This window comes from Crotalus tigris, unplaced genomic scaffold (genome assembly GCF_016545835.1).
Source record: "Crotalus tigris isolate CLP2741 ecotype Arizona unplaced genomic scaffold, ASM1654583v1 scf7180000018553.2237530, whole genome shotgun sequence".
Taxonomy (NCBI): domain Eukaryota; kingdom Metazoa; phylum Chordata; class Lepidosauria; order Squamata; family Viperidae; genus Crotalus; species Crotalus tigris.
The window spans coordinates 1870983-1896711 of record NW_024097074.1 but is presented as its reverse complement, the minus strand read 5'-3'; the positions used below and the strand labels follow the sequence as shown (position 1 = coordinate 1896711).

The window sequence follows — 25729 nt, the reverse complement described above, 5'->3', positions numbered from 1 at the left end:
TTGTGGTTGTTATTGCGAGCGTTTGAGAGCCAGTGAGAGCCCTCTAGTGGCTCAGGCTGGCATTGCGAATAGAATAGAATAGAATAGAATAGAATAGAATAGAATAGAATAGAATAGAATAGAATAGAATAGAATAGAATAGAATAGAATAGAATAGGATATTGGAATATAGAATAGAATAGATATTGGAATATAGAATAGAATAGATATTGGAATATAGAATAGAATAGAATAGAATAGAATAGAATAGAATAGAATAGAATAGAATAGAATACTTCAAAGTGGCCCTTTTATGACTAGTGGACTTCAACTCCCAGAATTCCTCAGCCAACTGAAGTCCACAAGTCATAAAAGGGCCGAGTTTGAAAACCCTTGGAATAGAATAGAATACAATAGAAAATATGGAATAGAATGGAATGGAATGCAGAGTAGAGTAGAGTAGAATAGAACAGAACAGAAAAGAATAGAATATTGGAATGGAATGGACTAGACCTAGACTAGACTAGACTAGAATAGACTAGAATAGAATAGAATAGTGGAATGGAATAAATTAGAATAGTTGGGAGCCAATGTGAAAGCAACAACAGGCAACTCTAACACTGATGATGTTACCTAAAAGAACTATTCAGAAAAATATATTGTTTTTCTTTGACTAAAGATTGTCTCTGGCCATAACTTGTATCACTGCTACTTATCTTCATTTTAACAAATAGTGAAAGCATCCAATGTGCTTCAAGTTTATATGCCAACAACTTTCAATTGTCATGCCAGCAAGCATTGTCAAAATGTTTTAATGTTGTGTTTTTTCCAATAACTAAGAAACTTTGACAAAGTAAAATAATTTAATTTATTTAATGCAGAATTATAACCTTAATATAGCATGCAAAATTTATTGCTTCCAAACATGCCACTTTGTCAAGAGCATATTAAATCAAGTTTGTGGATACAATTAAACCTTTATAGACAAATATAATTATTAATTGTGAAGTCACATTGGTTGATTTAATTTTGTAAAGCTAATCAAGGCGTGCACTCCAATTCTTCCACACATTTCATCAAATTAGGGATAACTCTTACATCTCCTGTTGAATCCATTTGATCGCTTGATTAGGATGAGATATATTTCTTACTAATTTTAATGACAATGTTAAACGGTAACATAGAATGATACTTTAAAGCAACTTTCAAAAGTCTCAGAACATGTACATGTAACAACCTGAATAACATCAGATGATCAGGAGGAAAATATGTTTAATTAAAAAAAAACAATAAGTTTGCAACTAATGAATGTTCTGTCTTTCAGCTTGTCAAAATTGGCAAAATTCTGTTCTCCTTAAGCTCAACTTACAATAGGATCTATGATTATTTAGATGAAATTTGCAAGCTGGCTTAACTGTTTTCTAAATCCTGGCTTGATCAGGCAAGGATGTTTTTGTTTGGATTAACAATGTTTCAAACACCACAAAGCTTTAGTGCAAGGAACAGACTCATAGATCAACCTCTACAGACATGGAATAAAACAAGATACGATAATACAGTGCCAATTTAAAGTATCAAAGTCCAAAATTGCCATTACCAAGCAAGACAGTTATTGCCCCGCTCTTCCTTGCCACCGTTGTTAAATGAATCACTGCATTTGTTAAGTTAGTGACAGGGCTGTTAAGCGAATCCGGCTTCCCCATTGACTTTACATGTCAAAAGGTCGCAAAAGGGGATCACATGACCCTGGGACACAGCAACCGTCATAAGTACATGTCAGTTGCTAAGCTTCTGAATTTTTTTTTTAACAAAATTTTATTAAATTTATATAGGTAAGGAAAAACAGGAAGAATACAGGTATGGTAAAGAGAAAGGTAAAAGGGAGGGGAAGGAAATAAGGAATTAGGGTAAAATAAGGATAGGTATTAGCTTCTGAATTTTGATCACGCGACCATGGATGCTGCAACGGTCGTTAAACGTGAAAAACAGTCCTAAGTCGCTTCTTTCAATGACATCGTACCTTCGATCACTAAACAAACTGTCGTAAGTTAAGGACGTATGATTTTTCATTGGGATTTTCATCTGTGGAAATTCCCAGTCATCCAGCTTGTCTCAAAGGAGTCTTTTTTTCTTTCTTTTCAAAAAGGCAAGCGGACTTTCTTCGTTTTGCCATGAAATCTCAAAGGAACGTCTTCGAGGAAATACAAAAAAAAAAAAAAGTCCAAAAAAACACCTTTACGAAATTGGGCTTTTCACACTGCTTCCAGACCCCAGTTTTCACACCCAGCAAACCAACAAACTGAGATTCATTACAGTAGTACTTCCTTTCCCAACACGACACCTTTTCTGAAGCATCTAGTTTCTAGCCCAGTGGTGGCGAATCTGTGGCACACGTGCCGGAGGCGGCACTCGGAGCCCTTTCTGTGGGCACACATACCGTTGCCCCAGCTTCGCCTCCCCCCACGACCCCCTCAACAGCAGCCCTCCTGGAGGAGAGTCGGCCCCAAGCGTGGCCCACACGGAGCAGAGCAGCCAAAGACATGGCAGCCAGGCAGCGTAGACAAGACTCTGCCCTCACGCCCCATCCCGCACAGCTGATGCTATGGGGTGCGGGCAGAGGGCGTGGCCGCCATGGCGCTACTGGGCTGCCTGGGCGATCTGCGGCGGGCCCTGGAGGCGGTGAGTGGCCTTACAGGCAGGCAGGGTGGGGGATGGGGTGGGGGCGGAGCAGAGGCATGGCAGGGGGTGGAGTGGGGGCGGAGCAAGTTTTTCGGCACTCAATCTCTAAAAGGTTCGCTATCACTGTTCTAGCCAATTCTGTTGGATTTCAACTCCCAGAATCCCCCCAATAGCACCAGATTACGAGAGGTGAAGCCCAACACATTCAAAGGCCATTAAAACCCGGGCAATCCACCTTGTAAATGTAAATTAGTCCTGTAGGTAACTCATAGCATCTTAGAATACAAAGTGCAGGTTGTGTGTGTATATATATTTGTTTTCTGAGGTTTTCGCGGGTGTTTGTATGTAGGTCTTTGGTTATTCGGGTTTTCTCCCGCGTAAAATTGGAAGTGTCTTGGCAACATTTCAACGAAGTCCCATTCGTCATCTAGAAGCACGAAGCCGAAAACACCAGCCTGAAGATGACGAATGGGACTTCGTCAAAACGTCGCCAAGACACTTCCAATTTTACGCGGGAGAAAACCCGAATAACCAAAAACCTACATACAAACACCCGCAAAAACCTCAGAAAACATATACATATATATACTTTAAAAAAAATTGTGGGCAGGGGGAGAATCCTAAAGGGTTTATTCTCCTTGATCCACTGTTTTAAACACAGAATCTTCCCCTAGGGTTTTGCAAAGTTCATTCAGTCTTTGCTGCATTTTTGGCATCCCCGCCAGTTGCGATTCAAGTCTCTGCTTCTCCTCACTCAGAGTTAAGCGGATAGCGGCGTCCAACTGTTCGAAACGCCAGCCTCCTTCTCCGTCAAACTGGAGCAAGTGCGTGTGGTACTTCCTGCAAAATAAAAAGGGGGTGGGGAAAAAAACTCACTATAAAATCGAGCGACGGGACCCCCGCGTTAATATATACTCACAACTGGGCCGTATAGTTCTTTATAGCCAGTTTTCTACTCTCTTCCTCCAACTTTCGCGGGGGGGGGGAAGATACAGAATACAGAATAACAAGAGTTGGAAGGGACCTTGGAGGTCTTCTAGTCCAGCCCCCTGCTCAAGCAGGAGACCCTATACCAGGGGTAGGCAACCTTGGCTCTTTTATGACTCGTGGACTTCAACTCCCAGAATTCCTGAGACAGCATGGCTGGCTCAGGAATTTTGGGAGTTGAAGTCCACGAGTCATAAAAGAGCCAAGGTTGCCTACCTCTGCCCTATACCATTTCAGACAGTTTCTTCTTAAAAATCTCCACTGAAATTCAATCAATCAATCAGAATAGACCTGGAAGGGACCTTGGAGGTCTTCTAGACAAACCACACACACACACACACACACACACACACACACACGAAGGAGACCCTATATCATGGCTCAGGAATTCTGGGAACTGAAGTCGACAAGTCATAAAAGAGCCAAGGTTCCCCACCCCTGCCCTATACCATTTCAGACAAGTGACTGTCCAATTTCTTCTTAAAAATCTCCACTGAAATTCAATCGATCGGTCAATCAGTCGGAACGGAGCTGGAAGGGACCTTGGAGGTCTTCTAGTCCAACCCCCTGCTCAAGCAGGAGACCCCTAGCCTAGCCCATTCCAGAGAAGTGGGCTGTCCAGTCTCTTCTTAAATGGAGAGAAGAAGAAGAAGCCCCCTCAACTTCTGGAAACAAGTCGTTCCCGCTGATTAAAGCTGGAGGTCTTGACCGGGAAACCCTTTCCAAATGACAAGGTGTAAGAACTCTGTACTTACTATTTATTTAAGCAGTAGAGCAGGGGTATCAAACTCAATTTCATTGAAGGCCGCATCAGCATTGCGTTTGCCCTTGGGGGGGGCTGGGGGTGTGTGGCCAGGGTGGGTGTGGCCTACTGGGTGGGTGTGGGTGGAGTGGGTGTGGCCTACTGGGTGGGCGTGGTTTTGGCAGACAGCAGGGCGCTCTCCTCACAGCACCGAGAGGTTGAACCGGGCGGTACGAAGCTAGCCAACTTTGCACCTTGCTGCCTGCTGAAACGGGGCAGGCTGGGGGCTAGGCAGCATTGCACTTCTCATCAGATTCGCGCCACCCGGCTCAGCTCTTGGTGCTGCGAGGAGAGCGCCCCGCTGCCTGCTGAAACTGGGCAGGCTGGGAGCTGGGCGGCCTCACGTTTCTTTTGGGATTCGTGACACCCGGCTCAGCCTCTCGGCGCTGTGAGGAGAGCGCCCCACTGCCTGCCGAAACCCCTCCCCCGGAGCCCATCAAGCCGGATATGTGAAGTAGACGAGGGCGATTTGCTGGCCACTTCCAGGCGATGGTGCATTTCTTCATTCCTCACAAAGGGGGACACCTCCCCAGCACGCACCCAGGGGATGGGGCCGACGTGGCAGGGGCTGGTTCCTCGCTGTTTCCAGACGGCCTTGTGGAGCTAAGACTGAATGCGTTTCAGCATAGAGGGCCACCACAAAATTGTACATTGGCTCCCCCGGCCGGCCTGGACCAGTGGGGGCCGTTCCCTCACTGTTTCCAGGATGGCTTCGCGGGCCGCATGAAACCACTTTGTGGGCCGCATCCGGCCCCGGGGCCTTGTGTTTGACATGTCTGCAGTAGAGGCTTCAAGTCACATTATGTGATGCCCCACAGAAAGACGGGGAAGAGGGAAGTGTATATTCCTCTTATAGTGACTCACCAAAGAGACAGCCTGTGAGTTATTGAAAGCAGGGATATGCCGGCACTTTTTGCAGCCTGGAAAATTTTTCCTTCCACGTCAACGCTGACGGCGCTGGTACATTCATCTAGCAACGCGTATTTCGGCCTTGCAAAGAAGACAAACACGATTATTCTTTTTCTTTCTGCTGTTCCCCTGAATACTGTACAGGTACTTCTGGGCTTACGATCATTCTTTTAGTGACCGTCTGAAGTTACAACCGCCATTCAAAGAGTGATTTATGATTGTTTTTCACGCTTATGACTGTTGCCGCCTCACTGTGGCCACGTGATCTAAATTCAGACGCTTGGCAATTAGCTCATAGTTATGATGGTCGCAGCGTCCCGGGGCTGTGTGATCCCCTTTTGTGACCGTCGGACCAGCCAGATCAATGCGGAAGTCAGATTCACTTAACAACAGTGTCAAGAAAGGTCGTAAAACGGGGAAAAAGTCACTTAACAAATGTCTCACTTAACAACATTTCTCCTGATGCCAAGATGGACAATTTCTCCACTTCAAAGCAACCAGATGGGTGTCCCTGTTTCATCTCCACTCAAAGAAAGGCCACTAATATTTATGTTTGCTGTTTATCGACACCACTGCTCGTTTTTCACTCACACCATTTCCAACCCACCCGTTTCTCATTAAAAATGATTATTTTTTCCATTTCTTGCAGATCTCCGTAGGAAGATACAGCTGAAATCTCCTCTTTTCATCTCACCTCCTTTCAGCTGACTGAGGGCTTTTCACAGAGACCGCTGGAAGCCTCCTACTGTCCTTGGAAAGTTGCACAGGATAAATTGTGTCATGCCAGACACATTGGATAGAATCCGTAGCTTCTGGAGGACACCCAGTTGCCGCCCGTGCGGTTTTTTTTTTTCCTTTTTCAGAATCTCTCTGACCGAAAACCACACGAAGAGGTGACTCAATAGGTCTCGTTCTTTTTGCTTTGCTGGATCCCGCTGTTGCTAACTCTTTGCTTGCATTTATAGTATCAGGTGCTTATAAATCAGGGTTTCTCAACCTTGGCAACTTGAAGATGGCTGGACTTCAACTCCCAGAATCCTCCGGGCAGCATAGCCACCCGGAGGATTCTGGGAGTTGAAGTCCAGCCAATCAGTGGCGATATACCAGTGGTGGCGAACCCATGGCATGGGTGCCAGAGGCGGCACTCAGAGCCCTCTCTGTGGGCACGCGCGCCATCGCCCCAGTCCTAGACCTTCAGCTGGGTTTTATAAAACCTTTTCGCTTTAGGCCTCCGCCGCCGTGTGCAAAAAAAAAAAAGGTTCAATCAGTCAATTGCAACTTCTCGTGGGAAAAAAAAGATCTTGCAAAGTTGGAATTGATTGAACTTTTTAGTCCCACCCAGTCTGCCGTTACCACCGCAGCCATGCCCACCCAATGGGCCACGCCCACCCAGTGAGCCACACCCACCCGGCACTCAAAGATGCACAAGTGGGTTTTGGGTTGCAGTTTGGGCACTCAGTCTCTAAAAGGTTCGCCATCACTGCGATATACTAACTCATAACTGTTCTATCCCCACTGAAATCAAAAATATTAAGATTTGTTCTGTCCCAGCCTACGTGAGTCCTTGTTATGCTCTCAAGGAGAAACCCCTCTTCCAAGAAACAGCAGGAACCGCAAGAAAAAAACAACCCCTTTTATTCTCACAGACCTGAGTCAATGTTCAAGGCAAACAAACGCAGTCCACAGAAACTAGATCCTCAACACGAACAGCTCCAGCATCCCCCATACCTTCCCTTTTATAATTCAGCCAAGGCGTGGCTTCCTAATGCCTTCTCCTTTGCCTTTGGAACTACCCCATTGCATTCCCGTCCTGCTTGCTTCTCTTGCCTGCGCATTTGTGCATCTGGGATTTGTCCCAGCTGTTCTTCATCACTGTCCAACTCAGGCTCCCAGCACAGCTGTGTCTCAGCCTGAGTGCGAGTAGAGGGGCCAGGCTCCTCGTCCGACTGTAAGTCTTGGAGCTCCTCAGAGCCTTCCTCTGACTCTGATGTCACTCCAGGCCCTTCCTCCTCCTCCTCTGATTCCTCAGACTCAGCTGCCAGGTCCACCAGCTAGTGAGGAATAACAGCAAGACTTACCTGTGATAAAACATCCGAGCCATCCCCATTCTCTGCTTCTCTCCTCCAGACAGGACGTCTTTCCAATCGATCACAGTGTTCCAACCTTCGGGAAGACACATAAAAGTCACAAAGGGGCTTCCTGTGTATTTTACAAACTCTTTTCATCCTTTGTAAGGCAACCTTCATCAGCTCAAAAGAAGAGTTCCGCGAACACTGTAAAAGTGGCTCAGGCTATGGGGAGATCTTTGCTGAAACTGGTTTTGTTGGCCTTGGCAATCCCAACTTCCTAACGATACGCCATATTTTCCCGGGGGGGGGGGAATGCATACCTCCCTCTCTCTGAATAATATGATTCAGATGAACTATCTGTAGGATAAATTCTAGGTCCAGGTCTTGGTATCCTTTCTCATGCATGTCATCCACTGAATCAGGATAGATGACTTGATCCCGTAGCGTTCCCAGGGACATGTAAGGCCTGAAAGAAATAAAAAGAGAATTGGATTTTGCCCTCTCCTTGCCTGGGAGATCGCATCTCAACCCTGCTATTTCAAGGCTGCTGTTCTCCGAGCAGCACATAATGCTTTAAATGCCACGTTTCTAAAGACTGTAATTATCTGAGGATGATTGTTTCCTCAACTTGCTGGAAAAAAACAATGCATTGTTTACAGAAGAAATGATTAGAGTTTATTAGCGGGAATAAATCTGGCTTAAGAAGAATGCTTTCCATAAAGAAGAATTTATCTAATTCCTTGGAAGGAAAATTCACACAAAACAGAAAATCCAGTATCAAGTTGGCACTATACCTACGCAAGATGGGGCAGCAAAGAAGTCTGAACACTGAGTAAAAATAAGTATGTATTTTTATTGTCTTCCATACCAAGCTGATACAAATGCGGGAATTTTCGTGGACTATTTGAAAGCGGTTCTTTTTCCAAATTCAGACAGCCTCTTTTTTTTTTTTTTAATAAACATTCCTAGTTATTCCCAAGTCTGATCATCTGGATACCTTTTTTGCCTGGAATTATGAGCTGAATGTAGAAATGGGGATGTGTTTTGGATGTGTTTCGTTGGCTGGTTAGTTGGTTTGCTTTATTAGCAATACGTTAAACTGGTCGATCAATCTAACTGGATAACAAGAATTCTAAAATGTTGCCTCTCATTGGCCTAATCAACAGTAATGTTTTACATTCCTGATTCCATTCTGACAATCAGGGGGTATCTGTGGGAAAGAAGGGTGGGCGGAATAAAAAACTTCCAGCCACAATTTAAATTTTGCTTCTTGTTTTACTGTGCACATGAAAAACTACCGGGCTTCAACTGCATCTTTGCAGTAACACTCTTTGTTAAATCGTTGAAAAACTGTCTCCTTGAAAAATGGAGAAAAATCATCCACCAGGGAAGAGAATACAGGTAAGTCCTCGGCTTACGACCGCAACTGAGCCCAAGATTTCTGTTGCTAAGCGAGACAGTTGCTGAGTGGATTTTTTTTTTCCCCATTTCACAACCTGGCTTGCCACAGTTGCTAAATGAGTCACGGCAGTTGTTGAGTCGGTAACAGTGACTCTGACTTCGTCGACTTTGCTTGTCAGAAGGTCGCAAAATGTGATCACGTGACCCCAGGGACACTGCAACTGTCAAAAGTACAAGTCAGTTGCCAAGCGTCTGAATTTTGGTCACATGACCATGGAGATGCTGCAACGGTCGCAAGTGTGGAAAAGGGTCCTGAGTCACTTTGGCAGTGCCGTTGTAACTTTGAAACATCACTAAATGAACTTGTTGTAAGTTGAGGTTTACATACATCTCCTTGCCAGCAATCAATATCCGGATGAGCAGAGATTCACACCCAGATTAACAGTAGGCCAGGGGTGGGCAACTTTGGCTCTTTTATGACTCGTGGACTTCAACGTCACATTTATGGCAAAAGCCGGCTGGCATAAAAACACTGGAATTCACTGTTAATGTTCTTACAGGGAGGATTAAAGCCTCAATCCTGACCTACATTCTGATAAACGCAAATACGGGCAGCCGAAAAAAATGGGAATTACTAATTTATATGTATCAAAATGATTTATAGCCATTATTCCATAGAGGTGGAACACATCTTTGGTATAATCTACTATCCAAGTTCTATTTCCCACCATTATTATTATTATTATGGATCATCACACAGTCAGCCAGATGTTCAGACTGGATTTGGCATTTTGTCTACCTATCGAGTCCTTACCCAGGACCTGGGATAGGCAGATGTGGATGTTTGATGGTATTACAGGATGGAAGCAGTTCCTAATAAGGCCGCCTTTTGCAATTGACTAATAGCAAATTTGTCAATGCCAATGGTGTTCAAGTGGTGCTCCAGTTGTTTTGGGATTGCACCCAAGGAGCCTATCACTACTATTATTATTATTATTATTATTATTATTATTATTATTATTATTATTAATGTTTATTTAGAATTTTACATGCAGCGAGAGTCAAATCTAAAGAAAAGGAGGGGAAAAAATTAAGAAATAAGCAAGCAAAAAAAAAAGGAGTTGTAAAATACACGTCTTCCTGCTTTCTCCACCATCTTATAATCCTCTGTCTCTCTTTTAGAGGTATATAAATCCTTTCAAACCCTAGTAGTCCATATATTTTTAATCCTCAGATCCATAAATCATATTACACGCCCACAAAACCTGCTCAACCACTACTAAGGGTTCTTGATTTTTCAGTAATGTGCGACTTTCTCCACTGAAATTAGCTCACGAGTATGCCAGGCCAGTTGCTATTTCTTGCACAATTCTTTAAGGGAGGAGTAATTGATCTGTGCCTCAAATAACTGTCAGTCAGCCTCTCTGTCCAGCATCCAACAGGGTCTGTTAAATATTTCAAAGAGCTCAGTTACTATAACTGAGTTTAATTAGCTTATACTCCTTAGCACAGCTCATCCAGCACAGAGCTTAGCGTATTTTTTTCATACATAGCAGGTGATAATTAGAAGTCATCCTGCTGACACAGGAAAGGGAAAAAAGTGACCAGCTATTGTTCCATTACAGAAGTGCAAAAAGTGTAAAAGTCTTCGGTGTGGGAAGGTACCGTGGCCAGTCCAAGTGGTGTTTGGGGGGGGGGGGGGGCTGGAGAGGTCTAGCTAGGCCATGGGTAGGCAACCTTGCCTCTTTTATGACTTGTGGACTTCAACTCCCAGAATTCCTGAGCCAGCCACGCTGAGGGGAAAGGGAGAGGTTTCCAAGCTGAGCCATGCAGGCTCAGGAATTCTGGGCGTTGAAGTCCACGAGTCAGAAAGCTGACAAGGTTGAGGACCCCTGATATAGGGCAGGGGTGGGGAACCTTGGTTCTTTTATGATTCGTGGACTTCAACTCCCAGAATTCCTCAGCCAGCCACGCTGAGGGGAAAGGGAGAGGTTTCCAAGCTGAGCCAGGCTGGCTCAGGAATTCTGGGAGTTGAAGTCCATGAGTCATAAAAGAGCCAAGGTTGCCTACCCCTGAGCTAGGCCCTCTGGTGGGGTGCCTCAGGCCTTAAGGTCCTCTCCCCTCCTCTTGAATGTTGAAGAGATTTCATGGGTGAGGTCATTTGCTGGCACAAGGTGAGGTATCACCAACATTCATTCATTCCTTTGTTTGTTTGTTCGTTCATTCATTCATTCATCCATTCCATTTCTATAGCCACCCATCTCAATCAATGACTCTGCCATCCCAAAATTCAGTACATTGAGGACATGCAGTTATTCACAAAATCATAGGAAGGGATCCCAGAGGTCATCAAATCCAACCCCCTCTCCTCCCGACCCCCCACACTGCACATTGTAGGATTCCTTACACTGGGGAAAATGCAGAGACTTTTCAACCGATCTAAGAATCCAAGGTGATCTTCATAAACTTTCCGTGTAGGACGTATTCTTCCCTTTGAGGTGTTACTTTTGGGGGCTACTCTGAGCAAGACATAGAAGATATATTCATTGGCTTGGTCTTGCAGGTCTTCTAGTCTAGTCCAACCCCCTGCTGAAGCAGGAGACCCTACACCATTCTGGACAAATGACTGTCCAGTCTCTTCTTGAAAACCTCCAGTGATGGAGTACCTATAACTTCTGAAGCCACACCGCTGATTAATTGTTCTCACCATCAGGAAATTTCTCTTAATTCTAGGTTGGATCTTTCTTGGGTGATACTCCACCCGTTACTTCTTGTCCTGTCCTCAAGTGCTTTGGAGAATAGCTCAACCCTCTTTTCTCTTTCCCTTAAGTCAGTGGTTCTCAACCTTTTTAATGCCGCGACCCCCCAACCGGTCGTAAGCCGAGGACTACTCAACCGGTCATAAGTCGAGGACTACTCAACTGGTCCAGCACCGTTTGCAGAATGGGACTTTTGGCGGGCTCAGAAGGGCAGAGACAGCCTGGACAATTCCTATTGGCTTTTGAAAGCCAATAGAATTAGACTCTATTCAAGAGAGTCTATTCTATTGGCTTTCAAAAGCCAATAGAATAAAAGGGAGTAGCACAGCTAAGGAAAAGGGGGAAAAAATGGCGGACTACGTTGTTTGGCGACCCCCGTGAAATGGTCGTTCGACCCCAAATGGGGTCCCGACCCACAGGTGGAGAACCACTGCCTTAAGTACTGGAAGACTGCTATCCTATCACTCCTAGTCCTTCTCTTTGGTAGGCTAGACATACCCATCCCCATCCCTCAACTGTTCATCATACAGTTTAGCGCCCGTAGACCCCCCCTTTATTATGAACCAATTTGGTAAGAAACGAAAATTCCAAACCTTTGTGGAATGTAGAACATATGCTGAGGAGGTGGTTTGTAAAGAACCCCTTCGTAGACGGGCCACAAGCCACTTAGAATCCTGAAAAGCGAGCTCTTCCCACAACCATTGGGACCGGCAATTAGGAGATGCATGCCTTCCTCAACCTGCAAAGTGGAGTGAGAGGCACAGTCACTTTGGGAAGAGTGCTTATTTTTCACCTGGCTTTTTATAGCAATAGCACTTAGATTTATGTACCGTTCCATTAGGGCTTTTACAGACCGCTCTTTGGGCGGTTTACAGTGCCCCCAACAATCTGGGTCCTCATTTTACCAATCTTGGAAAGATGGAAGGCCAAGTCAACGTAGAGCCGGTCAGGATCGAACTCCTGGCAGTGGGCAGAGTCCGCCTGCAATACTGCATTCTAACCACTGCGCCACTACTGCAGAGATAACAATAGCACCGATATACCGCTTCACAGTGCTTTACAGCCCTCTCTAAGCGGTTTACAGTGTCAGCGTGTTGCCCTCAACAATCTGGGTCCTCATTTTATCGACCTCGCAAGGCTGGAAGACCGAGTCAACCTTGAGCTGGTCAGGATAGAACTCCTGGCTGTAGGAATGCAGAGTCAGCCTGCAATACTGCATTCTAACCACTGTGCCACCGTGGCAGAGATAGCAATAGCAATCGCACTTAGACTTATGTACCACTTCACCGTGCTTTACAGCCCACTCTAAGCGGTTTACAGAGTCAGCATATGGCCCCCAACAATCTGGGTCCTCATTTTACCAACCTCGGAAGGAGGGAAGGCCAAGTCAACCTTGAGCTGGTCAGAATCGAACTCCTGGCTGTAGGAATGCAGAGTTAGCCCTCAATACTGCATCCTAACCACTGCATAACCAGGATTCTTTTTTTTATCAAGATGACTGGCACCATCCAAAGGTCCCCCCCCCTCACCCCCGAACATGCTGATTCAATGACTTTAAGATTCACCCTAAGATTTGGTTAGCTTTGTGTCCCTGTTCCCAGCCTGGATCCTTAGCTCGCATAAGAAATTCAAGCACAACTGAAGTGTACCAAAGCAACAAATTATTTCCAAAAGTATCTTTCACAAGATATGTTAACAGTGAATTTATCTTCATCCCTAATGGTACCCAATTCTACTTACACATCAGTTACGGTTATCAACTGATATATAAATATCGACCTAAAATTGCTATTCTTGCCCATTGAAACATAAACTGAAAGGCAGTACTGTGCATTACAATTTGCATCTTATTATTGCTTCCTATTTTAGTCACCATCAAGCCAATTTATTTTTAAAAACAGGAGCATCGGTCTCTCTCTGAAGGCAGGGAAAAATACATCCCGACATATTCACAGGCCATGATTGATGACAAATCTCAGTTCTGGATACTTCTTAACGATTGTAGCAGCAGTTCCTAGCTTCAACGGCACAGTTTTAAAAAAATGAATTCAGAATTGTTATATTCCACAATGTAGGTAGTCCTTGATTTACAACTGTAACGGAGCACAGAATTTCCAATGTAAGTCATGGCGGTCGTAAGTCGAGACACCCATCTGACGAGAGCCGATTTTACAACTAAGGAAAGGAGGTTGACGTTAAGCAAGTCTATGTATTGCTGCAGGCATTATTTTAATATTATATATACTTTGGGACACTGAGGGAGATAAGATGTGGGCCCGTGTCCCAGCTTGCATCTGGTGATTGCCAGCTGAATGACGGAGAGAGCTCAATTTATACAATAAGACCCATAGACACAAACGGGAGTTTTCATAATGACTGACTGCAAACACGTTCTGTCACTATAGTTACTTCTTGTGTTCTTGCAGAGCACAGAGACTACGAGATACAGTAGTGGCCAAAATTGTGGAAACCTTTTGGGAAAAGTGTACAGTAGAAATGCCACCTTTGCTTAAGTTTCCACCCATTTTTCTTCTAATTTCTTTATAGTTGTAGCCTTGTTCACTTCATAATACTATTTTACATCGCTTTCTGGGCGACCAGTCAACTCTTTGCACTATTCCTTTAATTTTATTACGTTTTACAAGCTCCCTAAAGGAAAGAGCACCAAAAAACCCCAACCAACTTGATAGTGATCACATAACACACTGACAAATGTCCTCCTCTCGGCTTCAATACGCGACATCGATCACTGGATCCTCCTGTGATCTGATTGGCTCATGGCCAAAGCAAGATGACGCACGATTGGCTCTCTAAACACTCACGCTCATTGGCTACAATCAGATGAAGGAAAGCTATCTGATATCAACCTGAGCAAGTTGTGCTTCCTTTTTCTGGTTTATTTGGCTATAACTTTTCATAGAATACGGTAGAGATAATCGAACAAACTTTGTTGCATTTCATTCTTGATTAAATTATCTTTCCATTGATATATACCGTACTTTTCGGCGTATAAGACGACTTTCACAAGCGTTAAAATCGGCGCCAAAGTCGGGGGTCGTCTTATATGCCGAGTCGTCTTATATGCCGGAAATAACGGTAGTTTCCGGCGTATAAGATGACTTTCTAGGCATGCGACTCGGCGCCAAAGTCGGGGGTCGTCTTATACGCCGGGTCGCCTCATATGCCGGAATATACCTTAAATTTATGGTACTACTCCAAAAACAAGTGGTGTTATTAGCCATCCAACCTCAAAAATACACTTTTCCCAAAAGGTTTCCACAATTTTGGCCACTACTGTATATAGGTCCTGGAAGACTTATACAGGCAATCCTAGACTTACCGTTCAAAGTTACAACGGCACCCAAAAAAAATGGGACTTAGGACCAATTTTCAGATCGTTGCGGCATCCCCACGGTCAGGTGATCAAAATTCGGATGCTTGGCAACTGGCGTGTACTTAAGACGGTTGCAGTGTCCTGGGGTCACGTGATTATCTTCTGTAACTTTCCCGGCTGGCAAAGTCCAACAAGCAAAGTCAAATGGGGGAAGCCAGATTCACTTAACAACCCCATGATTCACTTCACAACTGAAGCGATTCCATCAAAGCTCTGTCCCCGCCCCCCCCAAAAAGGTTGTAAATTTGGGTCAAAGCTTGTTTAACCACCACCTCGCTTAGCGACGGAAATGATGGGCTCAGTTGAGGTCGAGGACTACCTGTCATGGGATAAACTCAACATTTCTGCCTCTGGTCGTCGAGCTGCTATGCCTACCTTGCTTGATCTCCCCATTTTTCCATATGCTTGTCCAAGTATTTAACATAAGGTACATGAACTCTGTGCTCGTTTTGTGCTAATTGGGATGACAACAATCAGAAGATTCCCGCATAGCCTCTTACTTTGAAGTTTAGCTTGGAAACCACCACATCTCCATTTGGGGTAATTATAGGGACATTTTCACAGATAATCCCATGATCAATATCTATTACTTTTCCTATAAGTAAAAAAAAAAAGAAAGAAAGAAAGACAAAAAGCACAAAGTACGTTAATAGAGCAAGCAGAAGACACACAAGCGCAGACAGAAAGTTATCGTTCCGGGAAAGGCTGTTTTGCAGACAGACTTTCGTCACCGGGTGAGTTTCTCACAAAAAGGCCTTCCTAAAATTCTAGATGGGATGACTTTTGTTTCTCAATTCTTCGGTTATGTTAAGAATTTGCACCAATGTCCATCACAGAGGAAGCTTAATCACTACAAATTTGTTATATGGTGTTAACATTTATTTAACACTTTAGGACAGTGGTTCTCAACCTGTGGGTAGGGACCCCATTTGGGGTCGAACGACCATTTCACGGGGGTCGCCAATCAACGCAGTCCGCCATTTTTCCCCCCCTTTTCCTTAGCTGTGCTCCTCCCTTTTATTCTATTGGCTTTTGAAAGCCAATAGAATAGACTCTCTTGAATAGAGTCTAATTCTATTGGCTTTCAAAACAGTAGGAATTGTCCAGGCTGTCTCTGCCCGGCTGAGCCTGCCAAAAGTCCCATTCTGCAAACGGTGCTGCACCAGTTGAGTAGTCCTTGACTTACAACTGGTTGAGTAGTCCTCGACTTACGACCGGTTGGGGGTCGCGGCATTAAAAAGGTTGAGAACCACTGCTTTAGGAAATGGTTCTAGGTAAGTCTACACAATACTCCCAGTCTGATTTGAAGAATTTGCTTCAGGTTAGACACAAGTCCAAACACAGCCCCTTCTATAACTTCTTCAAGCAGTCAAATCTTTTCCTAGCATCATGCAGGACTTCAGAAGCCAGTGGTATAAAGCTGGGAAAAGACAAGCTTCTTTAAAACGTCAGAGATTAGGCTGTATTATATATATATATATATGGAATGAGTGTGTGTGTGTGTGTGCATGTGTGTGTGTAGATATGTATAGATAGATAGATAGATAGATAGATAGATAGATAGATAGACAGACAGACGATAATAGACATAGATAGGCAGACAGATAAATGATAAAGGTAGAGAGATAGATAGATAGATAGATAGATAGATAGATAGATAGATAGATAGATAGATAGATAGATAGATAGATGATATAGATAGATAAATAGATATATATAAATATACAAATTATATATAGATATAATCTTTATATATAGATATAAAGATAGAGATATATAGATATATAGATATAGATAGATATAGATATAGATATATAGATATAGATACATAGATACAGATATATAGATATATATAGATATTTGTTTTCTGAGGTTTTCGCGGGTATTTGTATGTAGGTCTTTGGTTATTCGGGTTTTCTCCCACGTAAAATTGGAAGTGTCTTGGCGACGTTTCGACGAAGTCCCATTCGTCATCTTCAGGCTGGTGTTTTCAGCTTCGTGCTTTGAGGAGCTAAGACCACACATTGCTCCTCGAAGCACGAAGCTGAAAACACCAGCCTGAAGATGACAAATGGGACTTTGTCAAAACGTCGCCAAGACACTTCCAATTTTACGCGGGAGAAAACCCAAATAACCAAAGACCTACATATATAGATATACATATATAGATATACATATATAGATATAGATATATAGATATAGATATAGATATGGAATGATTTCCAAGCCCAAGGAGGGCAGTGTTTCCAATCTTGGCCAACTTAAGACATGTGGATTTCAACTCCCACAATTCCCCAGCCAGGCATGCATAGCTTACTCCCATGCACATGGGGCCCAACTCCTTGCTAAACAACTGCCTCCTTGCTTAAGGATAGAAATGTTGGGTTGTGCATGTGATATATAACAAGGCATGTAAAAAGGGGGTTGAATCTGCATCACAAGGGCACAATGGTTTTATTTTTATTTTGTCATATCATTCTGCCTCCTCTTCCCTCCTTCCTGTCCTGAAAATACCTCTGCACTAAGCAATCCTGCAGATTGCTCTTTGCCATCGATCGTTATGCTTTTAAGAGGTCAGCGTGCATTAAAATGGAGGGTAGCTGTACTTCAATATAGCCACTGGATAAGGGAAAGTCTGCACGGACGTTTATTTGAATCACCCAAACAGCCTTTTGACTTTTCATTTGAAAGAGTTTCTTGACTTCATCTTCATACCACCAAAGGTCAAGGATTGTATTAGAGCAGGGGTCTTCAAACTTGGCCCTTTCATGACTCGTGGACTTCAATTCCCAGAATTCCTGAGCCAGCATGGCTCAGCTTAGAAACCTCTCCCTTTCCCCTCAGCGTGGCTGGCTGAGGAATTCTGAGAGTTGAAGTCCACGAGTCATAAAAGGGCCAAGTTTGAAGACTCCTCCCAGAATTCCTCAGCCAGACACACTGGCTGAGGAATTCTGGGAGTTGAAGTCCACGAGTCATAAAGCGGCCTAGGGCAGGGGTAGGCAACCTTGGCTCTTTTATGACTCGTGGACTTCAACTCCCAGAATTCCTCAGCCAACCATGCTGAGGGAAAAGGGAGAGGTTTCCAAGCTAAGCCATGCTGACTCATGGTTGCCTACCCCTGAACTAGACACACCCAATTCCTGCAACCATTCTTCATATGTTTTAACCTTTCATTTATTCATGCATTTATTCATTCGTTACTTCATTCATTTATTCTAATGATATTGTTTGATGTTGTACAATATCAGCAGTTGCTCTCTCTCTCACACACACACGCTGAAATGAGCCACATTATCTGTGTTCAGAACTTTAATGCGGCATTAAAGTCCATTCAGTGGCTCTTTACTCATTATGCCTCCTTATAATGTAAAACCATGCCCAATGAATGTGCAATTAGGTATTAACAAGATCACGCTAAGAATATTACATTGCATGTCATGTTCATGAATTTTCACATAATATCCATGTCAGCAAATGATGCCAACCAATGAAAGGACACATTCCAACATACAAAGTATGTTGGAATTGTGTATAACTGTATATTCTTTACCCTTTTAAGGGGTCCTCACTTGTATCTGGGTGGGCCTCCCCTTGTTAATGTATAAATAAAGAAATACTAATCTACTTTTTTGGCTCAGATCCTATTTTGGGCTAAAGAACTTTGCCTGTTAATTTTGCCAATTTTACTGGCTAGAAGTGATTAACTGTTCTCTGTTGGATCCACTGCCAGTGACAGAGAACGTATAGATTATCCTTTAATAAATGCCTGGTTATAAAAGCAGCACAAAGCTAGTGAGAAACACAGATACTTAAGAACAGATATAAACCGTCTCACCGTTTCCATGTTAAATTGTACCCAGATGTGAAATATTAAAAATAAATAAATCAAGAAACAGAAATGTATGGATTACCTTTGATTTCTAAAGGGCCATTAATGCATTGTTTGGCTTTATTCCTTTTCTTGTTGCTGTTTTCCCGTTCTGGAGTAAGGTTTGACATTTTGTAAATGCCCCTTTTTACTTCATCGAAAACTGAAAACATATTGTAAACACGGGCAGTGTAGCCGGCTAATTCTGCAATCTACAAAACAACACACAATCACAAGTTAAAGCCATAATGATAAGTTATATGGACTAAGTACCAAAATAAATGCTTTGTTTATTATTGCAAAGGGGTGAATTTGCATTTTGTAATCTGGCTTTTGATGAAGAACAAAATCTATGAATTCATCATCAGACATTTTTCTCTTCACAATAGAAGATCCACAAAACTCAAGATTTAAACTAAAGTAAGGTATGAAGTTTCCAGTGGTTTGATGGCTGAATCAGTAAGCCTTTTTAAAATTCTGACAGGTTCTGGGGCAGAATATTAATTTGAAATTATACTTTCTTCTGCTGCAGAAATGGAGCAGTTAAAATCTGACTTTACTAAGAAATGTGGAGTTTAATTGGCTATAGGGAGAGCAAGAAATGATTGGAAATGTAGAAGAACATTTTTGGATCTAATTGTATCCTAAAAACTCCCCGTCTATCAGAACTGATTGCGTGTCTCAGATGGTAACAAATTCTGCTTGCAAATGAATAATCTTCAGCACTTCAATCGTATGATTCCTTGAAATGGTGGCAACAAATGAATTTCTGAGCCAGAGGACCTGATGAAATTAATTAATAAATTCATTCATTCATTCTACATCCTGACTGTTGTTCAGAAGCACAAGATGGCATGCATATTGCTCCCATCTCTCACCACAATAACCCTGTGAGGTAGGTTGAGTTGATAGACAGTGATTGGCCAAAGGTCATCTAGTGAGCTTCCATGGAACGGAATGGAATAGGGAATGGAATAGAAAACAGAGTGGAGTGGAGTGGAGTGGAGTGGAGTGGAGTGGAGTAGAGTAGAGTAGAGTAGAGTAGAGTAGAGTAGAGTAGAGTAAGTGGAGTGGAGTAGAGTGGAGCAGAGCAGAACAGGACCTGCCTAACTGGCTTAGCATGGCATATCAAGGACCAAACTCCTAAATAAGGCAGGGCCAGGGTCTTTTTTTCAGGTGGGAGATTCAGCAGTTTTACAAGGCAAATGGAAGTTTTAAGCATCTGTTTTTTAAAACCACACACACACACACACACACACACAGAGAGAGAGAGAGAGAGAGAGAGAGAGAGAGAGAGAGAGAGAGAGAGAGAGAGAATGGTAAAAATGTAAATTTTCATGCTGCTAAAGAAAATTAAGAAAAGATGGTTTAATTGAGCGGTCATTATATTCTCCTAATATGTCACTGGGTGCGCCACAGTTTCCCCCAAAGTTTGAGAAACGCTGCCAGGCCTCTTATTATTTTGCCTATACTACACCATATGTACCGCGTAAATGAAAAACATGGAAATTTTTCCATCTGAACAATCCGGCTCGCCCGTCTTCACTTCATGCTGATTCCGTGGCCCCCCAATTCAATTGAACGAAGCTCACCGTAAGGGATTAGTGAACCTTGTTATCTGGCTTGAGTGCCCAGCCCTGGGTTTCTGCAGAAAACAGCCCCATTTCTTTGGTAGATCATCCCAAATGAAGAGTGAACATTCTCCTTTTGCAAACTGACCTCAGAAGTTTACAATAGAGCAGTGTTTCCCAAACTTGACAATTTTAAGGCATGTGGACTTCAACTCCCAGAATTCCACAGCCAGCATTGCTGGGAGTTGAAGTCCACATGCCTTAAAATTGTCAAGGTTGAGAAACACTGATCTATCTATCTATCTGGGGGTTGAAGTCCACATGCCTTAAAATTGTCAAGGTTGAGAAACACTGATCTATATCTATATATCTATAAAATCTATCTCTATCTATCTATCTATCTATCTATCTATCTGGGGGTTGAAGTCCACATGCCTTAAAATTGTCAAGTTTGGGAAACACCGCAATAGATCATTGTTATCAAGGCTAAGCGAATGGAATACCTCTTTGTAGGAAGATATGATCCGTTCAATGGCATCGGCTCCAGAAACTAACAAATTTCGTGAGGTAGTAAAGGTTTCCGTTCGTTCGCTCACCATGGCTTGTTTCTGGCCATTGTCCAAATCTATCGATGAGAAAAACAATCAATGGAAGCAATGTTTTCAACATTTTATTGGAAATATTCTAATACGATTAGAAGAAAAAAGAATGGTTGGGAGTAGACTCTAGCTCTTCGGGGTTTTTTTTATAGTTACAAGAAATTCCTAGTAGGGAACAACGCAGACAGGCTCAACTACTCCGGAGGAGAGAGTCCCGCCCCTCTCTACGAGGCACACCTGGAGACCGAGACTTAAGGAGACGTAGCGGGTAGAGGCATTTGTCAGGAATGCTGATTCCTTGCAGTTTTGTGTGCTGTTGCTGATCTTGTGGTTTCTGCTTGGAAACCCTGAAACTCTGACCATTGGACTGGCTGACAAACTTGATTTGGGAGTTCAAAGACCTGGGGTTGTGTTTTGGCTTCTCTTCTGAAACTGCTCAGGCAAGCTTGTGTTTCCATAGACTCCTTAGATTTGGGATGTAGGTTTCATTCCTTGCTCTCTACATGGCCTTGAGTAAATTACTCTTCTAATCTAACTATATATGAAATTACTTGCAGCCAGAAGGCTGAAGGTGTGTGCGGTTCTGGGGCTTGCCAGAAACGTGGGAGCATTTGGGGAAAATTTGGAGCAATTAAAGGGCAGTTTGAAATGCCAGCTGACTGCAATGGCCCTGTGCCATGCCCTGCATCATCACACTGTTATCACACAGAAGATGTCGCTCTTCTATGCCTTTTCACCAAAATCCAGAGGAAAGCAATCTTACCACCATCAGCAAATCCTTTTGCGGTGATAATAGGGACCGCCACCATAATCAAGCCACTGCTACTCCAGACGTATTTCATCAGGAACTGCTCAAGCATGATGTACCACAAACGCTTGGACAAAATGATGTTCATCTGCTCTTCCAGAGCTTGGTAACTTTTCTGAACTTGGTGCATTTCAACCTGTGAATTTTTATTATTTATTTATTTATTTATTTATTTATTTGAAAAAATGCGGTTGCTACAAGAATGTGATCTGTAAGGATATCCCATAAAAATGGATCAGACACGCCCCTACAGGTAATTCTCAGCTTACAACAGGGACCATTCAAAGTTACAACGGCATTGAAAAAAAGGGACTTAGGATTGTTTTTCACACTTAGGACCGTTGCAGTGGTCATGGGATCAAAAATTCAGGCGCTTGGGAACTGACTCAGATTTATGACGGTTGCAGTGTCCCGAGATCACACAATCCCTTTTTCCAATCTTCCAACAAGCAAAGTCAATGAGGAAGCCAGATTCACTTCACAGCTGTGTCACTAAGGCAGTGATTCACTTCACAGCTGTGGCAAAAAGGGTCGTAAAATGAGGCAAAATTCATTTAGCAACCGTCTCGCTTAGCAACAAAAACTTCGGGCTCAATTGAGGTCGTAAGTCGAGGACTACCTAATGTTATCCTGAAGTAAAAAGATACAGGATTGCAACAAGCTTGATCCAATTGGATGGGAGAATACTTAAAGAGCCTCTGTGTGAACTAAATGTCCACATTGCAAGATTAATGTGCAAATTACAGAGAAAAGTGGAGGAAGAATAAACACAGGTTCCCACAGAAGGATAGCAGATTACTGGACATTCTTCGAAGTCCACAGACCTGCTTTATAGCCATCACTGCTAACAGAACAGAAATTCACCCTGTGAGTAAATTTAATTTCTGCCAAGGAAAAAAATACTGTAATACAAATTAGAGAGTTACCTAAGGAATTCTAACCTACGGCTACCTTCTCTTGCCCCCTTCCAGAGAGCTCTGCTAGGAATAAAAAACAATAATAATCTTGTTAATCAAGCACAGAGAAAAGACCCAATTTGGCAGTGTTTCTCAAACTAACTTGGCAACTTTTCAGATGTGTGGACTTCAACTCCCAGAACCCCTGAACCAGCATGCCTGGCTGAGGAATTCTGGGAGTTGAAGTCCACAAGCAGGGAGTCTTCAAACTTGGCCCTTTGATGACTTGTGGACTTCAACTCCCAGAATCCCTCAGCCAGCGTGCCTGGCTGGGGAATTCTGGGAGTTGAAGTCCACACTTCTGAAAAGTTGCCAGGTTTGATAGCATTGCTTTAGATCAGGGGTCTTCAAACTTGGCCCTTTGATGACTTGTGGACTTCAACTCCCAGAATTCCTCAGCCAGGCACGTGGGCTGAGGAATTCTAGGAGTTGAAGTCCACAAGTCATCAAAGGGCCAAGTTGGAAGACCCCTGCTTTAGATCTTGGCTACGCCATTAATTCAGTGGGGTTTTTTTTGCCCTGAGCAGATGTTCCTGGGAAAGATTGAGCAAGAATTACAGGAGCAGCAACAAATCCACCTTAGATCCCTCTCTTTCTCTCCATCCATCTCTCTTCCGTCCTCTTACCTTGTGCCCTCTGTAAAAGGCAATCTCTTCCCCGTTGGCAATGATCCGCGAGTGGAGATAGCGCAGGTAGCCCTTCCGGTGGGCCTCCTCGGCCACCAGCTTGCCAAATTTGGGTGAACAGGCTCTCAGCACTTTAGCCGTGGAGTAGACCACCAGGCCAGCCAGCAGCGTGGGTCCCACAGGGCTGGCACCCCTGGCCTGGGCCGTCCGGATGAGCGTGTAGGAGGTGAGTGCTACGTCCAGGATGGGCTTGGTCAAGTTGGAGTAGAGGTGAGCCACGGACTGGGAGAACATCATGATGTCCTCGGTGAGCGACTGGTCCGGGTTGGCCAGCCTGCCGTCCATGTTGGTCACCTTGTAGTAGGTCTGGTGGTCGAAGTAGGTCTGGTAGGCGTGATCCACCAGGCGGGTACGGCAGGCCAAGGCCAGCTTGCACTCCAGGTAGCGGATGGCGCTGTTGACGAAAGTGGCCGGGATGGCCACCAGCAGCCACTTGAGCAACTTGCAGCCGAAGCTGCGCGGTCGCTTCTCCACGATGCTCTTCACGATCTGCCCGTCCAGGCCGGCCACGTAGATGGAGAGGAAGGTGCGGGAGACCAGCGCCACCGAGTGCAAGCACAGCCAGCCGCTCTCGGGGCTCACCAGCCGCGGGAAGAAGATCTTGCGCAGCGCCAGCAGCTGCCGGAGGAATTCCGCATTGGCTGCCGGCGACGCTCGGCCGGCAGCCGGCCCGGAGCGATGCAACGACAATGACCCCGAGCCCGAGCCCGCCGCCGCCTCCTTCTCCTCCTCCTCCTCTTCTTCTGTCGCAGCTGCATCCCATGCCAGGCGGGGCTCAGCCCTCTGCGCCCCCCCTGCCCGCCGCAGCCGCTTGCAAACCAGCGGCCAGAGGATTTTCAGCCCGTACGCCGCCGCCAGCAAGGCGGCTGCCCTCTTCGCCGCGCTCGCCCGGCTCCAGCGCGGCGCTCGCCCGGGGACGCTTTGCAAGGTGGAGGTCATCGTCCCGTCCGGAGACCCGCAGATGCGGGTCGGGTGAGCGTGTATGCGTGTATGCGTGCGGGGAGGAAGAAGGCAGATGCAACGGGACCTCCGCTGCCCGATCCCGCTTGGGTGCAGTCGCCGCAGGCTCCACCTCCTCCGCCGTTCATTGGCCGCGCCCGCACCGGCAAGGTGGCCGCTTCCCCACGAGCAGAAGCTGCGGGTCGGGCCTGGAAGAGCTGGCGCGCCGGGGATGCTCCTCCGAGGAGGGGGGCACGGAGTTGCGGGATGGCCGTTTCCAAGGTGGTGGTCCTTCCCGAAGACCCCCCCCACACACACACACACCCGGGGGAGGAAATGGATCCGTGCAGGGGAAGGCTGGGCGTGGGAATGCACCCCGCTGGTCTGCCTGCTTGCTTTGCAGCAGTTTCCCAGCCTTGGCTACGTGAAGACGGGTGGCTGGGGAATTCTGGGAGTTGAAGGCCACCGAGTGGAAGTATGACGGCTGGGGAATACTGGGAGTTGAAGGCCACCGAGTGGAAGTATGATGGCTGGGGAATTCTGGGGGTTGAAGGCCACCGAGTGGAAGTATGATGGCTGGGGAATTCTGGGAGTTGAAGGCCACCGAGTGGAAGTATGATGGCTGGGGAATTCTGGGAGTTGAAGGCCACCGAGTGGAAGTATGATGGCTGGGGAATTCTGGGAGTTGAAGGCCACCGAGTGGAAGTATGATGGCTGGGGAATTCTGGGAGTTGAAGGCTACCGAGTGGAAGTATGATGGCTGGGGAATTCTGGGAGTTGAAGGCCACCATCTGAAAGCATGCTGGCTCAGGAATTCTGGGAGTTGACGTCCAGGAGTCATAAAAGAGCCAAGGTTGCCTACCCCTGATCTGGTTATTCTTAACAAAAAAATATAGTCCTATTATTTTTATTCTGGTTTATGTTACAGGCAATTGTATTTAGCTAGGTGCATTACTTGTTCACGATTACTTATTTTTCATCAGATTTTTTTTTTATCTCCTCAAATCAATAGACTCCTGGTGGCTCAGTGGCTTATGAGTACAATAAAACGAAAATACAGACCTACAGAAAGACTAAACATGATAAAATGTGTATTATTAAACAGAAGGGGGTCATCGCCTCACTTTTTTGACCCTGAGACACTTCTAAAGCTGATAAATCAGCAGGACCACCATTCTCTTTCTTTTTTTCTTTCATAAGAATTTCCATCTTGCTGATCATAAAATGGGTTCCTGAACCCCTGAGCTGCTTATTTCCGCCAGAGATTAGGAGCTACAAGAGATTATCCAGATCAGGATTCAGAAACAAGAGAAGCGTTGAGGG

The 25729-nt window shown here is 44.6% G+C and overlaps 1 protein-coding gene across 1 annotated transcript; it reads right to left on the bottom strand.

The window, feature by feature from the left end:
• Window positions 1–3154: 3154 nt before the first annotated feature.
• On the bottom strand, window positions 3155–24538 carry ABCD2 (ATP binding cassette subfamily D member 2). Its single transcript, XM_039354501.1, has 10 exons — window positions 23408–24538; window positions 21781–21961; window positions 20922–21043; window positions 18891–19059; window positions 15480–15574; window positions 12179–12324; window positions 7746–7891; window positions 7435–7519; window positions 5312–5437; window positions 3155–3498 (listed from the first exon to the last, which is right to left on the bottom strand). The coding sequence occupies exons 1-10, from the start codon at window positions 24404–24406 to the stop codon at window positions 3288–3290; spliced, it is 2280 nt and encodes a 759-aa protein (XP_039210435.1). The 5' UTR covers window positions 24407–24538; the 3' UTR covers window positions 3155–3287.
• Between the last annotated feature and the right edge of the window lie 1191 nt (window positions 24539–25729).

What these genes read in the sequence shown, in the direction of transcription:
- ABCD2 (XM_039354501.1), bottom strand. Translation starts at nt 24,406, where the DNA reads ATGACCTCCACCTTGCAAAGCGTCCCCGGGCGAGCGCCGCGCTGGAGC. An exon ending in TGGCCCTTTAGAAATCAAAG is followed by an intron (nt 15,575 to 18,890) that starts GTAATCCATACA and finishes TTTTACTTATAG; the next exon opens with GAAAAGTAATAGATATTGAT. An exon ending in ATGTTCTACATTCCACAAAG is followed by an intron (nt 7,892 to 12,178) that starts GTTTGGAATTTT and finishes TATTTCTTTCAG; the next exon opens with GCCTTACATGTCCCTGGGAA.